At 42.8% G+C, this 17,408-nt stretch overlaps 1 protein-coding gene across 7 annotated transcripts in view; it reads right to left on the bottom strand.

Moving 5' to 3' along the window:
- Positions 1–1,318: 1,318 nt before the first annotated feature.
- The window catches only part of IDO2 (indoleamine 2,3-dioxygenase 2), a 45,011-nt gene continuing 28,921 nt past the window's right edge, over positions 1,319–17,408 (bottom strand). For 3 of the 7 annotated variants that reach the window (XM_082608727.1, XM_082608724.1, XM_082608723.1), the window contains 4 exons: positions 14,422–14,481; positions 10,384–10,435; positions 3,974–4,122; positions 1,319–2,491 (listed from right to left, as the gene is read on the bottom strand). In XM_082608727.1, coding sequence (XP_082464853.1) covers positions 2,136–2,491; positions 3,974–4,122; positions 10,384–10,435; positions 14,422–14,481 — 617 coding nt within the window. In that variant the 3' untranslated portion in view covers positions 1,319–2,135. The remainder of the gene's footprint in view (positions 2,492–3,973; positions 4,123–10,383; positions 10,436–14,421; positions 14,482–17,408) is intronic. The other 4 variants (XM_082608729.1, XM_082608726.1, XM_082608725.1 and 1 more) reach the window with 2 other exon arrangements.

Below are 17,408 nucleotides of genomic sequence, written 5' to 3' on the forward strand. Positions count from 1 at the left end.
CTCTCTTGAACTGATGTCTGCACGATGCTCTGAGGCCCACCCCATAAACAAATAAACTTCTATTAATTTTCTTCCTCCATAAAAAGAACTATCCCTTCTGTGACCTATATCCACCCCAAGACCGATCTGATCATCTTGATTTTTTAAGAAACAGGAAGCTGAGGATGAGGGATATTCTAATATTGGTCAAAAGCCACATTGTTAACAAATGGATGAATGTAGATATATCCATGGGTGTGTGTATGACTGAATCACTTTGCTGTACACCTGAAACTAACACAATATTGTAAATCGACTATACTTCCATTTAAAAAATAAATTTAAAAAATGGAGAAATCAGGATTCGAACACTAAATTCAGACATATTTTAAAGGTCACACATTCTTTTTACCCAAGAAGGACATCAAGAAGGGGTGATGCTTTGGACGTCTTTGGACTGTGGCGTACACACAGCCCGGGCAGTTAAGACAGCCTGGGCTTATTGATACCAAGTTAGAGCAGTTAGAAAAGCAAAGTAAAGAGAAGTAAATATATCCATGCTCATTTTTTGAGTTTCACGGTCGACTTTTCAAACACAAGGACAACCTGTGGAATGAAAAGGCTTTTTGAGTGATGAGAGCCTCGGTCTTCTGAGCTGAAACTCTGACTTAAACGGTAGGCAGAGAGGACCTCATCAGACCCAGAGTTTCCCTTGGTCCACTCAGACCAGATGCTCTTGGCCCCTTCATGCCCACCTCCCCATTTTTTTGGCAAGGCCACGCCCTGGGAGGACGTGGGTCAGTAGTAGCCTTCCTGGCACCCCAAGAAATATACTGGTTCATGACTTCTTACCAAGGGCCCTGGGCATTGAGGAGAGTCCAGAAACCCCTGTCACCCCCCCACCACCACCACCATTGCATCGAAGAGTGGAGATTGTGCCTACACCTCTGGGCAGATGCTCTGAGCGGGTCTGGTAGTCACCCAACATTCCTGGGGGCTGTGGGAATAAGTCAGTGCTTCTCCAGGTGGCGTGATAGGACCTTGAGGGCTGAGCATCTTTTCCGGCTTAGACAGGATGAGGCATGCTGCGGGCTCCATTAGACCACTACCCATGTAGGGAGGGGGACTGCTTAGCAGATGCTAACTTGCCCACCTGCCCGATGATCAGGTGCCTCTCCCTGATGCTGTGATATAGATCAGCCCTCCGGAATTTAGAACTAGCCCAGGGACATGTGTGTGCACAGTGAGGGCAACCCTAAATTAATGGAATTCATCCTAAGATTAACGTTTTCTAGTTTTCTACTGCCAGGTGGAGTGAGATCTTGAGATATAAACCAAGTCAATAAAAAGCGACATTTATTTGCACATAACACATGTGGATTTCCCATGTATTCCCATTTCACTCATTTACTTCCAAAGGGTCAATTCATTCATTTTACAAATACAAACTTTCAGCGTAAGGAGAAAGAATCATTCTTCTAAAAAGAAAGAAAGAAACCAAAATAGAAAGTACACATTTCTGAACCTTGTGGCTAAGCCTCACCCGTTCCCATATCATTAACTTCTCGTTTCCACACTGGTGATTTCAGGGTCTTATCTTCAGTCTCCTCTTCCCTTCACGTCTCCACTGGAGCATCTCCAAACTTCTGCCCCCAAATTCCGCACACATGGGGAGAGAGGACTCTAAAATCCCTGCTGTAACCCCTAAGCCAGGGCTCAGTATGGGCTGAATAAGTCAGTAAGTGAACCAACGAATGCAGGAATTTTTAAATTTTTTGTTTTTGAGAACTCAGCAAGGTGATCTGTCCACAAGCAATTTTATTTGATTTGTGAAAGTATGCTGGTTTTCTAACACTTGACAAACAGAATAGGGGTACACTCACTCCTCCGTGGGGTTCTGAATGAGGGCCTATCCAGAGCTGTTTGCTATTAACCAGTGATCAGGGAGGGAAAGACAAGTTCCTGGCCATGAAAATTCTCTCAACAGAGGAGAAGATGGTGTTCTGTGGAGCGAGAACATGAACAGGTCTGAGGTCCCTTTCAGATGATTCCAGACAGAACCCTGGTCCTCATTCTCCAGGCCCACCTGCTGTCCAGTGAAAGGGGGATAAGGAGAGACCTGTGTGGTTTGCAATGCTGGGGAAAAGAGCAGTCTCTTAGCCACTTTGGTGGAGGATCGCCTCTAAGGTCTTATCCCTGACACTCTTCAGGAATCTCACAACTGCCGTTCCGCCTGTGCCCCTCTCTTCTAAGGCCTGAGGTGGCCCCGGGAGATGGCTCGTCCTCCTGCCCTTTGCTTTGGGTGCAGCCGTGATGAGGTACTTGGTCACCATGGCGAGGTGGTAACTGCGCAGGGCTGCCAGGGCCTCCACGCACTGGTTATAGGCTGTCAGAAGCTGGCTGTTTCCAGAGGACAGGATGTGGTCCCTCAGGGAAGGAGCGGAGTGAACTTCTTCTATGAAGGCCCTGTGGGAAGGAGGCATGTAATCCCTCATTCTGTGCAGAAAGGCAGCTGAAAGAAACAGGGCAGGACAATGTCATAAAACAAGGCAGAACGATGCTGTAGCTCCACGTGCAAAGGTAAGAGAGCCTGTCTGCCTTTCCAGACGTCAACACAGCAAATGCTGTTGCTGTTCTCCTAACTGCTCATTCTAATAGTGTCTAATCGACTTGGCTGGCTCTTTTGCATACAGACGTCAAATCCTCCAAAGGTAGATTGGAGATGAGGAAGGAAAAGAAGCAAGCCCATCACAAATAACTAAGATGGAAGTAGCTCTACCAGCCAAGGTATAAAGAGTTATCGTCTACCAAATGTGGGCAACATATCTTGCTAGTTACACATGAGGTATATCTACAAATGTAAGGCATGGACCCTTAAACTGATGAGCTAAATACTCTGCTGAATTTTGTTTCCTCAGTGCTTCGTTTTGGAGGGAGCGCTAAGGAAGAGGAAAGTGTTAGAGTTTCTAAGGACAGGAAGGTAAAGAATGATCAACTGTTTTAGTAACAGCCTCTTGAAGTCAAATTGTTTAAAAATCAAATCAATAGACATTTATGGGAAACACAGGAAACTCATTATGGGATTCATATTAGGCATGGTACGTCAACTACTAAGCTCATCAAATCAAAAGTCCATGAAAAGTGATCATAGTTCTATAGAACAGACTTTTGTGGATGAGACTGGACCCCATGACACCGAATTCTAGTCATTTATTTTTTCTTAATCCAACTTGAAAACTCTGTACTAGGAAGTACCTTTTTGCAGCTGTTGAACATGAGGCCTGATGCTGGCAGGTAAGGAAAAGAGCCATTTCAAGCTTGTAAGATGGCAGAACCCCTCTTCTGGTCTAAAGAGCCTTGGCTTGAGGCCACACCATTTTTACGGAATGGGCTTCGGGGGAGGAGCCCATACCCATCCCCAGCTGCATCCAGACTTGGCAACATAGTGTCACAGCCCTGGATCTGCAGATCTCTCCCCCACTCTACAGAAGCAAGCTACTGCCTAAGGACCCAAACAAAGTTACAGGGAACAGCTGGAAATATAGGAATGTTTTAAGATTTGGAAATAAAACCCAATATTCAGCTGAGCTCTGACACTAATTGGCTTGACAGCCACAGATGGCAGGTGCACAGTCTCCTGGTTGATCTGGAGAAGTATAGACTTCCTGATAGTTTCATTTACACTTGGACATATCAGTTGATAAAAACAGCACTGTGGGCTTCCCTGGTGGCGCAGTGGTTGAGAGTCTGCCTGCCGATGCAGGGGACACGGGTTCGTGCCCCGGTCCGGGAGGATCCCACATGCCGTGGAGCGGCTGGGCCCGTGAGCCATGGCCGCTGAGCCTGTGCGTCCGGAGCCTGTGCTCCGCAATGGGAGAGGCCACAGCAGTGAGAGGCCCGCGTACTGCAAAAAAAAAAAAAACAAAAAAAAAAACACCACTGTTCTTCCTCCCTGTTAAGGAAAAAACAAGAAAAAGAAAAACATCCGACTTACCACTTTCCTTGCTGTGACAAACACCCAAGAATTCATCAAAGGCGTGCAGCACGGTGCTCTGAGCAGCGCTCGCGCCGGAGTAATGCAGTGGCTCTTTGGAGACACCTTCATATAACAACCCCGCAGGCATTGCTGGGTTATCCTTCCAGCTAGGCAAGAGTAAACATCAGAGAGAAGAAGTGGCTGCTAGGAGTTAAGAGTATATTTTCTGATATGGAAACAGAGATTGAGCAAGAAAGTGAACACAATTTCAATGGCAACTTTAGGGCAAGAGGCTGGATATCTTCATAGGATGTGTACCTAAGCATTATCTTGACCCAACTTCATAAGAGGCCAGCCCTTCTCTTTGCTCATATAAAGGACTGTTCCAGAGAAGTAAAAGATACTTAGAGAGAAATGGCTGGCATTGGTCCTATGATATAGTTTTTGGAAAAATTCAATTATAAAGATGACGTCAGTGCTGATCCACAGGAACCATTAACATAGGGGATCTGGAACAATCTTCACTCCCTCTACTAATCTCCACCTTGATGACCTTGATGCCCGTAACTCCACAAGTAGAGTTTTGAAAATACATGCGTGTGCACACACACACACACACACACCCCAAACACTGACACAAACACACAAAAATACATACAAATATACACACACATCTTTTCCCTTCCCTAAAAGTTATAGCTATAACAGTTTTCACATTCAACTTCAGTTCTAAATACTACCTAACTTCATGGGAATGCCTTTATCAGATAGTTTGTTGATGGCAGGTGTTAGTAATAAGGGTAGCAGCAAAGAGAACACAATACAGCCATGCAGGTCACCAGAATCTACAGTCAAGGACAGGAGGAAGGACCGGAATTAAGGCTCAGATTAAATGGTTTTTCCTTCCTTCTCTCTCCTCTCTTCTTTTCTCTCCTCTTCTGTCGCCCTGATTCCATGTCTTCATCTTTTTGTCCTTGAGTCTCCCTCTTCCTGAGTCCCCAAGCCACTTTACTCAGTTCGCCGTCTGACTTTTTATAGGGTCTTGAACAGTCACAGAGTGTATGTGGGTGATTCCACAATGAGACAGCCAGCAGCGCCGAGAACACACCACATCTGCCTTTACGATGCTTTACAGTTTACATATCACATTCACATCCATTTTCTCGTTTGTCCTCTTTGGAGTAGATCAAGGCAGGCATTTTTAAATCCATTTTATAGATAAAGAAATAAAGACTCAAGGCACTAAGTCTCTAGGACCATGTTGTTAGAGACAGAGGGAACCAGAACTTGACCCCCAAACTTGTCATTTTCTAGTTTCACTTCCCAAGACCACCCACGTGTAAATTTCTACTTTTACTAAAGAACAGAATCTTTTTCTTTTATTGCCGGGAACCCTGTTGTTAACGGTTTTAAATAACAGGCTTATGTTGATGTCTCTCCTTCTTCCTGTAATTCTACAAGTCATTCTGCTGGAGAGAAGGGAAACACACACATCCCACATCCCGCACACACAAAAGCCGCAGACAGACTGCTCAACTCGCATCCATGACATTTTCCCTGAGGTAGGAAATGCTATTGTTTTCTTTGGGGGCTGTTTTGCGTTGCCTATTCTGTGGTTTTACTGGATGAATATCGTAGTGGCCTTTGCAGTTGGAGCAATATCACTGTGGAAAGAGATGACATATGCACAGCAGGGCAGGGGACAAGTTGGAGGAGACCAGGGAGGATTCTGAGTCTAAGATCACAACCTGCTGTAGCTCTTAGGAGAGACCACTCTATCTTAAGCAGATATGGAATGGAATCTCAGCTTTGATACTTAGTAACTCTGAGCCTTAGGTGAGTTAACTAACTTCCTGGAGCCTCAGTTTCCTCATCCAAGTAATATTAGTATCTACCTTACTGGGTTGTGAGAACTAATTAAAATAATACCTGCTCTGTGCCTGAAAACTATTCAGCACTTGATAAATATTAGCCATTTTATCATATTATTCACAGTGAATTTTAACCTCTTCTCCCTCCTTTCATTATTTTGTAACTTTGTACAAACCCTCTGAGTCTCAGTTCTCCTGACTTGTACCTACTTCCTGAAGCTGCTGGAAGAATCAAGTGAACCCCACAAAGGTCTTCTGACTCAGCAGAGTTCAGGACACTGGTGCAATAAAATTTCTAAGCAACATTTTACAGGGCAGAAATATTGAGGACCAGACCACTATCATGTGGTAAGTGGACCAAACACAATGGCTGTACTGGTTCAGATTTTTCTCTGTAATCCTGTTGATGGTCTCATATACTCACTTTGGTCTCCTTCTCTAGTTCCTTCCCTTCATGACCACTTCTAAGTGCTGGACACTCTCAGGACTCAGTCCTTGGGCTTCTCACGACTCTCACTTCCCAAGTGATCTCATCTAAGTCTCTTGGATTTCAAAGCCAACTATAGTAGGATTATTGACAAATGTGCACCTGGATCTGGATCTCTGCCCTATATTCCAGAGACATGTCTTCAACTGCCTACTAGACATCTCCATGGGAGGGGACACATCCCAAACTGACCTCTCGATTCCCCCTTCCTTTTGCCAGACTTGCCCCTCCCACGTCTCCACCTTCAGAGAAAGGAAAACGGCAGCTCCATTCTTTCCATGGATCCGGCCACACACCTAGAGTCCTCTCTGAAGGACCTCATTCTCTTCCATTCTACGTGCAATCCAAGCAGATAACTTCAATCCACATCCAGAACTGACTGTTTCTCAATGCCTCTGCTGCTCCTGCCCTAGTCCAGGCCACCACCCTGGATTGTAGTCAGAGTTTCTTAGGTGCTTTCCTTGGTCCATTCTATTGCCCACTCAGAAGACAGAGTGACGATTTGCAACTTCATCCAGCTCATGTCACTCTCCTCAAAACTTCCCGGTGCTGCTCTTCACACTCAGAAAAGGAGCCAACGAGCCTCTACATGATCTGGTCCCCCCATCGCTTGTATTTCTCATTCTCCCACATTGATTCCATGCAAGCACTGCTGGGCTCGGTGCAGCTTTTCCTCCAAAAGTGCCCCCACCCCAGGGTCAGGATGATGTTGTTCCTTTCAGGCAGAGCAGGTACCTGGGTGGTTTGCTACTCATCCTCCTCACCTGCTTCACATATCTGCTTAAGCATCCTTTAGAAATGTGGCATTTGCAGATCACAATAAATAAATAAGAACTTTGGCTACCACACCTATCACTCCATGATGCTCTATTATCCTACTTTGAAGTTTCCTGTATCTCTTATTGTTGTAACACATAGAGTATGGTATTGCCTTTGTTCTATTTATTTATTCATTATCTGTCTCCCGTGATTAAAATGTAAGCTCCACAGAAATGAAGTTGCTGTTTTTACTGCTCCATTCCCAGCACCTAAAACTGTGCCTGGCATTTTGTCAGCCCTCGCTAAATATTTGATCAATCAATGAATGAAAAAATAGCACTCTATAATTAGGTATTATCTATCTTGAATATGTAAATCCAAGTGTATTTGTTGAAAGGACCTGGTCAGCTTAAAAGAAGATGATAGAGAAAAAAAGAGCATGAAAGTTAAAAAAAATAAAAGGAAGGCATCTTCTTTCAAAACCCATATTCTCCACCTTGATGAGATTAACATGAGGAAGAAAAATTGGGTTTCTCTGAATAGCCCAAGGATTGCTCCCATGCATTCTCAGGCCCAAACTGCTATTTGTGAAGAAAAGGAATTATTTTCCTTACAAATCTCTGTAGGCAAGTTTATTTTTAACATTTCTTGTAGCATATTTCTAGCAAACCCCAGAAAAGGGGAAGTTTAAACAGAAAAAAAAAAAAGGAAAAGAGATGACTTTTATCTATAGGGGCTAACTTCCCTGACAAATTTGACGTGAGTGAGAAATAAAGAGACTATGTTTCATTTACAGATGGAATTTCTTAATGCTCCTAAATAAAAATGTTTTTTAAAAAGTCAACAAAAATAATAAGTCAAGCATAAGACAAATCAAGAACACAGGAGCAGATTTAGATTTTTCAAGACAACCCTACTGGGAACTCTCAACAATCCAGATGTTTTTGGCCACCAACACATTTAGGGTTGGCTACTGGCCACTTAGTTTAGCTATGTGGGAAATAATTTTGAGGATCAGAAATAGAAAAGAGGCATTTATGTAGATCACAGATAAAATGCATCACTGACCCAGAATTTATATATATATATATATATATATATATATATATATTTTTTTTTTTTTTTTGTGGTACGCGGGCCTCTCACTGTAGTGGCCTCTCCCGTCGCGGAGCACAGGCTCCGGACATGCAGGCTCAGTGGCCATGGCTCACGGGCCCAGCCGCTCCGTGGCATGCGGGATCTTCCCGGACCGGGGCACGAACCCACGTCCCCCGCATCGGCAGGCGGACTCTCAACCACTGCGCCACCAGGGAAGCCCCAGAACTTATCTTAATGAAAATGAAGTCACCCTTTGTTATCCATTTAACTATGATAGATGGAATTTTAAAAATGTTGTCCCAAGATTCCCATTCTAACTCCTAGAACTATTAATATAAGACAGCATGCCTGTCGATATGATATATTATAAGGCAAGGCAGAAGGGACCTTGCAGGTGTAATTAAGGTCACTAATGAGAGACCTTAACCTAGGCAGTTATCCTGGATTATCTAGGGGAGTTTAATCTAATCACACAAGACCTTAAAAGCAGGCAGTTTTCTCTGGCTGATGACAGAAGGAGAACTCTGAGAGATCTGAATTACCAGAAGGATTGGAAATATCATTGCTGAATTGCAAAGGATACTGAAGGCTTCTAGAAGCTGACAGCAGATTCTGCCAGGAAAGAATGAGAGACCTCAGTTCCCAACCCACAAAGAGCTGATTCTACCAAAGACCTGAATGAGTTTGGGAGTGAATTCTCCCCTAGATTCTCCAGATAAGAGCTCAAGCCCAGCAGATCCCGACTTCCACCTTTTGAGACCCTAAACAGAGAACCAAGCCAAGCTCACCCAGTCTTGTGACCTACAGGAATGTGAGATAATAAATGAGCCTTGCTAAGTTGTGGTAATTTGTTATGCAACAGTGGAAACTAACCCAAACTCAGAGAGCAAACTGAAGCACAAGGAGATTTTCCAGAATTAGTTCTTCCTAAAACGCAGTCTGTTTAAAACGTTTTGGGAAAATGGCCCTTTTGTTCTCCCCTCTAATCCTACCAAAGCCTATCTGCATGTTTTGCTTAATATTTTTTGCTAGAATCTCTATTTTACAATCATATCTTTGTATCGACCCTGACTACATGCAAAAGATACAGAGAGCAAGAAGAGTTCTACAGGATGAATAATCCCTTTGTCGGGGATTCGAGAGTGGAGGGTACATGAGAAGGTCTAACTTCTGAGATACGCCCTCAGTTCCATTCCTTTGCTCTTCCCCTTTCCTCCTCTTTTCCCCGTAAACCAGGTACCTGTTACTCTTAAGTTATTCTCTAGCAACTTTGCTTCCACTCACTACCCCTACAAGGAGGGTTCCCCACCCAGGCTGGCCTCCCCTGAGACCGTCTCACACTACAGACCTACCCAATCTAGAGAAAATACTTAATACACATGGTCACTCCCTTCGTGCACCCATGGAATATACCACTAAATCTACTGATGAATCAATACATCTGTTGATGTTGGAATTCGGCATGACTCTTGCTACATCCAGACACAGCTTCATATTCTTCCTACCAACAGCGTTTCAGGCACCTCCTAGTTATCAAGATGGAGCTCTAGATGATGTCTATTTCACATTTTCCCCTCTTCCATCCATCACCTCCACCTTTCACTCTTCACCGTTAAAACAAAAACAAACTTAGTTTCTCTCAGTTAATGTGAGTAGGAAAGCAATCTCGTTAAAATGTGTCACGTTATGACAAATGTATTTAAAATAAGACATGTATCTAAGAGTAGAGTTCTCTATCTGGAGAAATTGCAGGCCAGGTGACCAAAGAAGAATACCAGGAATATGAAAAAATGTCTTTGGGGTAGCTATTCCAGGAATGTTAGAAGGAAGCTTTTAAGCTACTGCCTGTGCCTCCACCTGCCTGCATAACAGGCAGGAGAAAGGATATACATAATCGAGTTTTGTGGGAGGCACACTGGGCTTTTTTCCCCTCTGTCATCCAGTGGTTTTCTAAGAAAGGTGAGTACATTGAATCTAAAGTGATGGCCTCAGGACAATTACTCTAAACTTAACTATTCAATCCTTCAGTGTCATTTGTCATGCAAATGGTACCCCACTTCTTTTATCCAAGAATGGATCCAGGTGATTCCTTTGTTAGCAAGGGTTACTTGGTGTGTTTCTTCCTCTGGGAAGCTTCTGTCTGTTTTTCCCCCTCATAAATCTGGGAAAGGCTACAGATGCCTCATGCAGGAAAAGAGTTGAACTATACTTACCCAGAGAAGAAGATCCGGATGACTGCATAAAATATGTCTGGATCTACATAATCTAGAGGAGCAATCAAAATGTGAACTTTACTACAGGCAAAAAAAGCAATTGGTTCCATATGCACGGGCTCTGCTGCCTTCCCAGGGCACCCCCTCTATCTGATCTGCACAGAAACCTGGAGGGAACACAGCAGCTGGAGGGGGAGGAATGTTCCCTTCTGTTGCCCCCCTCACTGGCGCTGACGGGAGGGTTAAACGGTTCCAAATGCTGCCTTTTTCTATTTGTGGTTACTTCCCTCTTCTGCACTTAAACAACAATCACCAAAAAGAGAGGTCAAGGCCATCTTTAAAAAATTAATATTTTAAACAGACAGAGAGAATGAAAGAATGTGGGAAGCAGAAAGGAGAAAAGCAGAGAGAAAGAATCTGCTCTCCTCAAGGCTTTCAGAAGAGAGGACCGCTGAACCCCTGGGTGCATTTCTGTGTCGTCAATAAAGGGCAGAGAGTGGAGGATCCTGTGCTCAGGCTCTGCCACTCTTGGTCGGACACAGCCTCACTCATTAGTCCGTGCAGCTCGTTGGGTGTGCGTGTGTTGTTATTTCTGTTTTGGGGGGTTTTTCTTTTGACGGCGCCACATGTGGGACCTTAGTTCCCCAACCAGGGATCCAACCCATGGCCTCTGCATTGGAAGCCCCTAGTCTTAACCACTGGACCACAGGGAAGTCCCTGTGCAGCTCATTTTGAATCTAAGCCCATGCGTGGGGATAATTGATCCCACTAGCTTATTAACTTGTGTGTGTAAAGAAGCACGTCCTCACAGTTGCACCGAATTTCTTTTCATCCACTTTTGAACCTTATTCTCTCTTCTTCTCACAGTGCGGCCCCTCTGGGAGCTGACATGTTTCTCTCATCCAGATTCCTGTCTATGTCTCCGTGTTTCGGAGAAAAAAAGAAACATCTTTTGCGGTACGCGGGCCTCTCACTGCTGCGGCCTCTCCCACTGCGGAGCACAGGCTCCAGACGCGCAGGCTCAGCGGCCATGGCTCACAGGCCCAGCCGCTCCACGGCATGTGGGATCTTCCCGGACCGGGACTCGAACCCGTGTCCCCTGCATCGGCAGGCGGACTCTCAACCACTGCGTCACCAGGGAAGCCCAAGAAACATCTTTTTGATGAGACCTAAATAATGGCATCTCTATACCATCAATTTACCTTTTCCACCATCACACCTGATCTCTGGTCCTCCATCTCTGTCTTCTCTGAAGCCCCCTGGGCTCAGGTACCTCACATCTCCCATCAGCCGCAGGGCTTCCCAGGGCCTCTGAGGGCTGTCACATCCTCCCTGCTCATGTGCTGGACTTTTCTCTGGGCCCTATTTCTGGGTCTTTCACATTTGGTGCTCGGTTCCCACAAATATGCTAAGTACTATGTACAAATTTTTGCTGAAGCAGTAATGACTGGAGATAATTTAATGTTTTACCCAACTTATCATATTTAAGGAGGAAAAGCCAAATGATTATTTCAGTAAATGTGAGATAAAAATTTTTTTTTTTTTTTTTTTTTTTGGCTGTACCACATGGCTTGCAGAATCTTAGTTCCCTGATCAGGAACTGAATCCAGGCCCTCGGCAGTGAAAGTGCAGAGTCCTAACCACTGGACCACCAGGGAAGTCCCCAAGAACCACCATCTTTTTTTTTTTTTTTTTTGGCGGTACGCGGGCCTCTCACTGTTGTGGCCTCTCCCGTTGCGGAGCACAGGCTCCGGACGCGCAGGCCCAGAGGCCATGGTTCACAGGCCCAGCCGCTCCGCGGCATGTAGGATCTTCCCAGACAGTGGCATGAACCCGTGTCCCCTGCATTGGCAGGCAGACTCTCAACCACTGCGCCACCAGGGAAGCCCAGTTATAAGTATTTAAATGAAAAAACAAAACAATGTTATTCTCAAATAACATTATTTCTACATAGAAAACCTAGATAATCAACAGATCATCATTAGAATTAATAAGAGTGTTTATCAAAGTGCTAGATTCAAGGTTCATGCTAAATATCAATTTCATTCTATAAACCAAGAACAAACAGGAATTAGTTCAATCAGAAGATGCCATATTGGCTAGAAACAAAAATATAAAGTAACTATGAATAAAGCAGAATATATCTAAATCTCTTACCTTGAAATAAGTCAAAGTAATTTAAGAAAATGTGTCTGTGTTCACGGACAAGAAAACTCAGTATCAATATCTAGGAAAATAAATATATCTAAAGAAGAGTTTTTTGTTTTGTTTTGTTTATTTTGTTTTATTGTATATTCAAGTATTTAATGTAATTACTGATATATTTTGGTTATATATTCACTATTATTTATTTTGTCTTTGTCTCATATTCTTTTTTTTATTCTTCTTTTTTGACTTTCATGAAAAAAATGTTTTAAATTATTTTATTTCCCCCCTTATTATCATAACTTTCCCCCTCTTAATGCTATTCTTTTAGTGGTCATTCTTGAGATTACAACAGATATCTTTGATTCAATAGATCTACTAAAATTAGTACTTTTACCACTTCCCAATCAATACAAGGTCTGTAGAATACTTTATCCTATTTAACCCCTTTGCCTTTTGTGCTATTGTTATCATTTATTTTATTTCTACATACATTTTAAACCTACATTACTACTGTTGTATAAAGTCAATAATCATTTGAATTTAACCACATAGTTACCGTCTCTTGCTCTTCATTCTCTCCTGTATTTCTGTGTTTACATCTGGAATCTTTTGCCCAAAGAACTCAATTGAATATTTATTTTAGTGTGGGTCCTTTGGCAATAAGTTTTCAGAGTTTTTATTTGCCTGAAAATATCTTTGTTTTAATTTCAAATTTGAAAGATATTTTGGCGAGGTGTGTGATGCCAAATTGGAAGTTATTTTGTTTCTGCACTTCAGTGGTATCATTCCATTGTCTTGATTTCTTTTTTTCTGTTGACAAGTCTTCTTATTTCTTTAAAGAAGAGTTTTCTATCTGGATAAATTTCAGGCCATGTGGGAAGAGAATAACACCCAGCAATATGAAGGCATGATTCGGAGAGCACATTAATGTCTTTACGTTAGTCTCCACCTGTGCATCTGCCCTGATCAGAGGACAGAAGACCAGATAGAATATCAAAATCAGGTAATTTTTCTCCAAATTAATATACAGATTTAATGCAATTTGAGCAAAATTCTTAACAGAATTTTTTATTGGGATTTGACAAGCTGATTCTAAGTTTATATGAAAAGCAAAGGGTCAAAGACAGGACGCGTGCCCCTGGAGAAAGCAAGGTGAAGGGGATTTTCTCCACCTGAAAATGAGAAACACTATGAAGCTATGGTTCATTTAAGACAGATGGTTTTGGTGTGGGGAAAGACAAACAGACGATGAAACGGAATAGGGAGCCTGGAAAGAGATCCAATCATTTAATAAAATCTGATGGAAGACAGTGTTAATATTGTAGATTAGTGATTATTCACAGAAGGGAAATTGAATTTATTTCCTATGTCATACTGTATAGAGATAATAATTATATGTGTATTAAGGGGTGAAAGGTGAAAGACAGACAACATCAACTACAGAAAAAAATGTAGAAAAATATATCTATGACCTCTGATTATGAAATTATATCTTATGCCAGACTTCCTAAAAATAAACTGTTACAAAAGTAAATACTGTGACTATATTTAAATTAAGAACTTCTGCTTTCAAAATGCAGAATGAGACAAACCACAGCACTTGCAATCGATAACTAACAAAGATCACCCTCCAGAGTGTACCCAAAAACTTATTAAAGGCAATGAGTAAAAGATAAAAGACATTTCCAAAAATAAGGAAAGCCATGCATTTCACAAATCAGGGACACACACGATGAGCACGCAGGAGCACAGGCCCTTCCACCCCCATCCCAGACACACAGACAGTTAACTCATTAGAAAACAGGGACATGCAAGAGTGACATCATCTGCATGGCAGAATAAGAGTTTTCTACTATCTTCCCCACAAAGAACATTGTTTTAGACAGTCACCCGTGGATAAGACAGCCTTTGTGGAAGTCCAGGAGTCCAGTGAAAAGTTCCAGAACACCACTGGAGCAAAAAAAAAAAAAATCTAAGAGTGGATGCACTGAAGAGGGTAGGAAGGATATTTCACTTTACCCACATCACCCCTTCCCCAGGGCAGCACAGCACAGGGCCAAGAGAGACCTTCTTGGCACAATCCTGAGGGTGGCAAGAATGAGCCTTTGCAGATAGGTAGCAAGCAAGTACAGCGGGACTCTGTGGGATTGGGAGAAAGCAAACACACTTGAGAGTTTAGCACTGCCCTATGGGAAGCAAAGGAAGAATGTCAGCTCCTGGCCTGGCTTTGCAGGATCAAAAGAAGGCATGCACGATGAAGAGGACTAGGAATTCTGCCACAAGAAGGAGCAAGAAGACTGGAGCAGGTGTATCCATAGAAAGTGTGAAAAAAGCCTCAGAATCCCTACCAGGGCTGATGGAAGGTATTTCTCTCCCTAAACCAGGTAGAGAACATCTATTAACGTGGGGCTGGTGAAGGACATGAGCCACATAAAAACTCTTGCTTCTGGATCTGATGTGTGTACACTTGGACTAAGAAAAGCAGTTCCTGAAAGCCAGTGTCATTATCCTACAGGGAGCATAGAAGATCCAAGAAGACACCTGAGTTAAGTCTCCCCCCTTTCCTTCCCTGTGTCTTCCTAGAGGAGTGGAAAAATGGCCCCATGGACTGCAGTTTCTGCCCCGATGGCCAAGCCCAGGTGCACTTAGTGGATGGGGCTAGATGTCTTCCAAAGTGGCTGTTGTTATTGTTCAGAAAAACACAAAACACTTTGGTCAAGTATCTTGTTCTTTTAAATCTAAGTGACGCTCAAGAAAAATACAATGTCTGCTTTGGATTAGTTCACTCTCATCTCATTTTACCATAAGCATTATTTTTGTTTTGCTTGGAAAACCTAAGGAAACTTGCTTTTACAACTTTTCAGGGTTAGGGATTTAGGTTTTATACTGAGAAGTGGCCTTTAAACAAAACAAAACTCAGCAAATCCTTGCTTTGGGTCAGTACTAAACCCACAGACCCAGAATCACTGCAGTATTTTCATATGACATTATTAATGTTCATTATGGTCATCCCACTCAGGAAGGTAAGGCAGTCAGTGCTCCATTACTGACACCTAAAACAAAGTGCTGTAGGTGCATAATGGAAACATACATCTGATGGACCTGACCACCAAACTGTGTCTTTTTGGGGTGCTTCCACCTTTTTTTTTTTGGTATGGGGGCTTCTCACTGTTGTGGCCTCTCCCGTTGCGGAGCACAGGCTCCGGACGCGCAGGCTCAGCGGCCATGGCTCACGGGCCCAGCTGCTCCACGGCATGTGGGATCTTCCCGGACCGGGGCACGAACCCGTGTCCCCTGCATCAGCAGGCAGACTCTCAACCACTGCGCCACCAGAGAAGCCCGTAATTCCCACTTTTAAAGCCACATATTTCCACTGAATGTCTCAGCATCACCTTAAATGTGACATGTTTCAGAGCAAGTATTGTTTCCTTTCCCCATGTTCCCTATTTACTTTGAAAATCAATCTGCCAACCAAGCAGAACTTGATTCAATCTTCCAAATAACAGATCTTTGCCAAAGGCCTCATGACTTTTTTCAACCAGCTTTGAAATCATACATATGTATATACCCTTGGCCCCTCCTCCTGCCTTGGTTTACACTTAAGCTCGGCCAATCCTCAGCCCTTCTCCTTGGGGAGTCTTGTTTATTTCTCCTGTTGCAGTCACTGCTCCATCCCTTGCCCCATTCCTGGGTTTGGCAGCACTGCTGATAGGGTTTAAGCAGCTGTATATGCCTGGATGAGACCAGGGCTTAAATCTGAGTGTAAACAGGAGTTAAGTAGGCAGAAGATGAGTTAGGAAGAATGTCTGAAGCAGAAGGAATAGTCCGTACACAAGCCTTGAAGTGGAAAAAGATCTTTTCAGGAACAAAAAGCTAGTGTCAGAAAGAATAAGTGAAGGGAAAAATGATGTGAAATAAATTAAAATTAAAATAGCCTGGGGTCAGTTCATCTTGGGTTTTGCAGAATAGGTTAAGGATTTTGGCCTTATCCTTAGAATAATGGATAAACTAGTGCTTTCAGTTGAAATCTAATGTGATAGACACGTGTAGTTTTAAATTTTCTAGTAGCCATATTTCAAAAGGTAAAAAAAATGGAAAAATTAATATCAATACTATATTTTAGTTAACTCCAAATATCCAAAATATTATCATTTCAGTATGTAATCAATATAAAAATTATTAATGTGGTTTTTAAAAATAATTATTTGAAATCCTTGGTATATTCTTATAGATTTAAAATTTATTTTATACTTAGAGTGCATTTTAATTCGGATGCTGAATTTTCAACAGTTAAGTGAAAGGTAATCTTTCTAACAATGAAGCTGTGTCTAACAGAAAAGTATTTGACACTGATTCAGTTTTTCGACTTCAATTTCAATTAGTTAAATTTAAATACAATAAAAAATTTAGTTCCTCAGTCACACCAGCCATATAGCAAGTGTTCAGTGGCCACGTGTGACTAGAGGTTACCATATTGGACTGTGCCAGGAGGGCAACTGGAGGGTTTTAAGAGTCAAAGTGATGCAGTCAATCTGCACTCCTAAAAGTTGATTCAGGCTTCTGTGAAGAGCATGGATTCGACTAGGTAAAGGACAGATGAGAGAAAGGATTGAGAAGGCCACTGCAGGAGTGCTGGCAGGAGATGATGATAGGTGCAGAGGAAGTGATGGTGGAAACACAGGGAAAGGAAGAGAGGCCAACAGCACTCCAGAAAGAGACTTCCCTTTGCTGTCATGGAATGTTGTTTTACTTGGACCTCTCCTTCCCCGACAAAAACAACAAAAAGCTGGATAAATATGAAAACATCCTAAAGGCAATCAAAGAGCTCAAAAGACAGCAAGGAACCACCAAGCAAATATTGCAAGGGAAAGCAGAAA

This window comes from Mesoplodon mirus, assembly GCF_964341445.2.
Source record: "Mesoplodon mirus genome assembly, chromosome: 20".
Lineage (NCBI taxonomy): Eukaryota > Metazoa > Chordata > Mammalia > Artiodactyla > Ziphiidae > Mesoplodon > Mesoplodon mirus.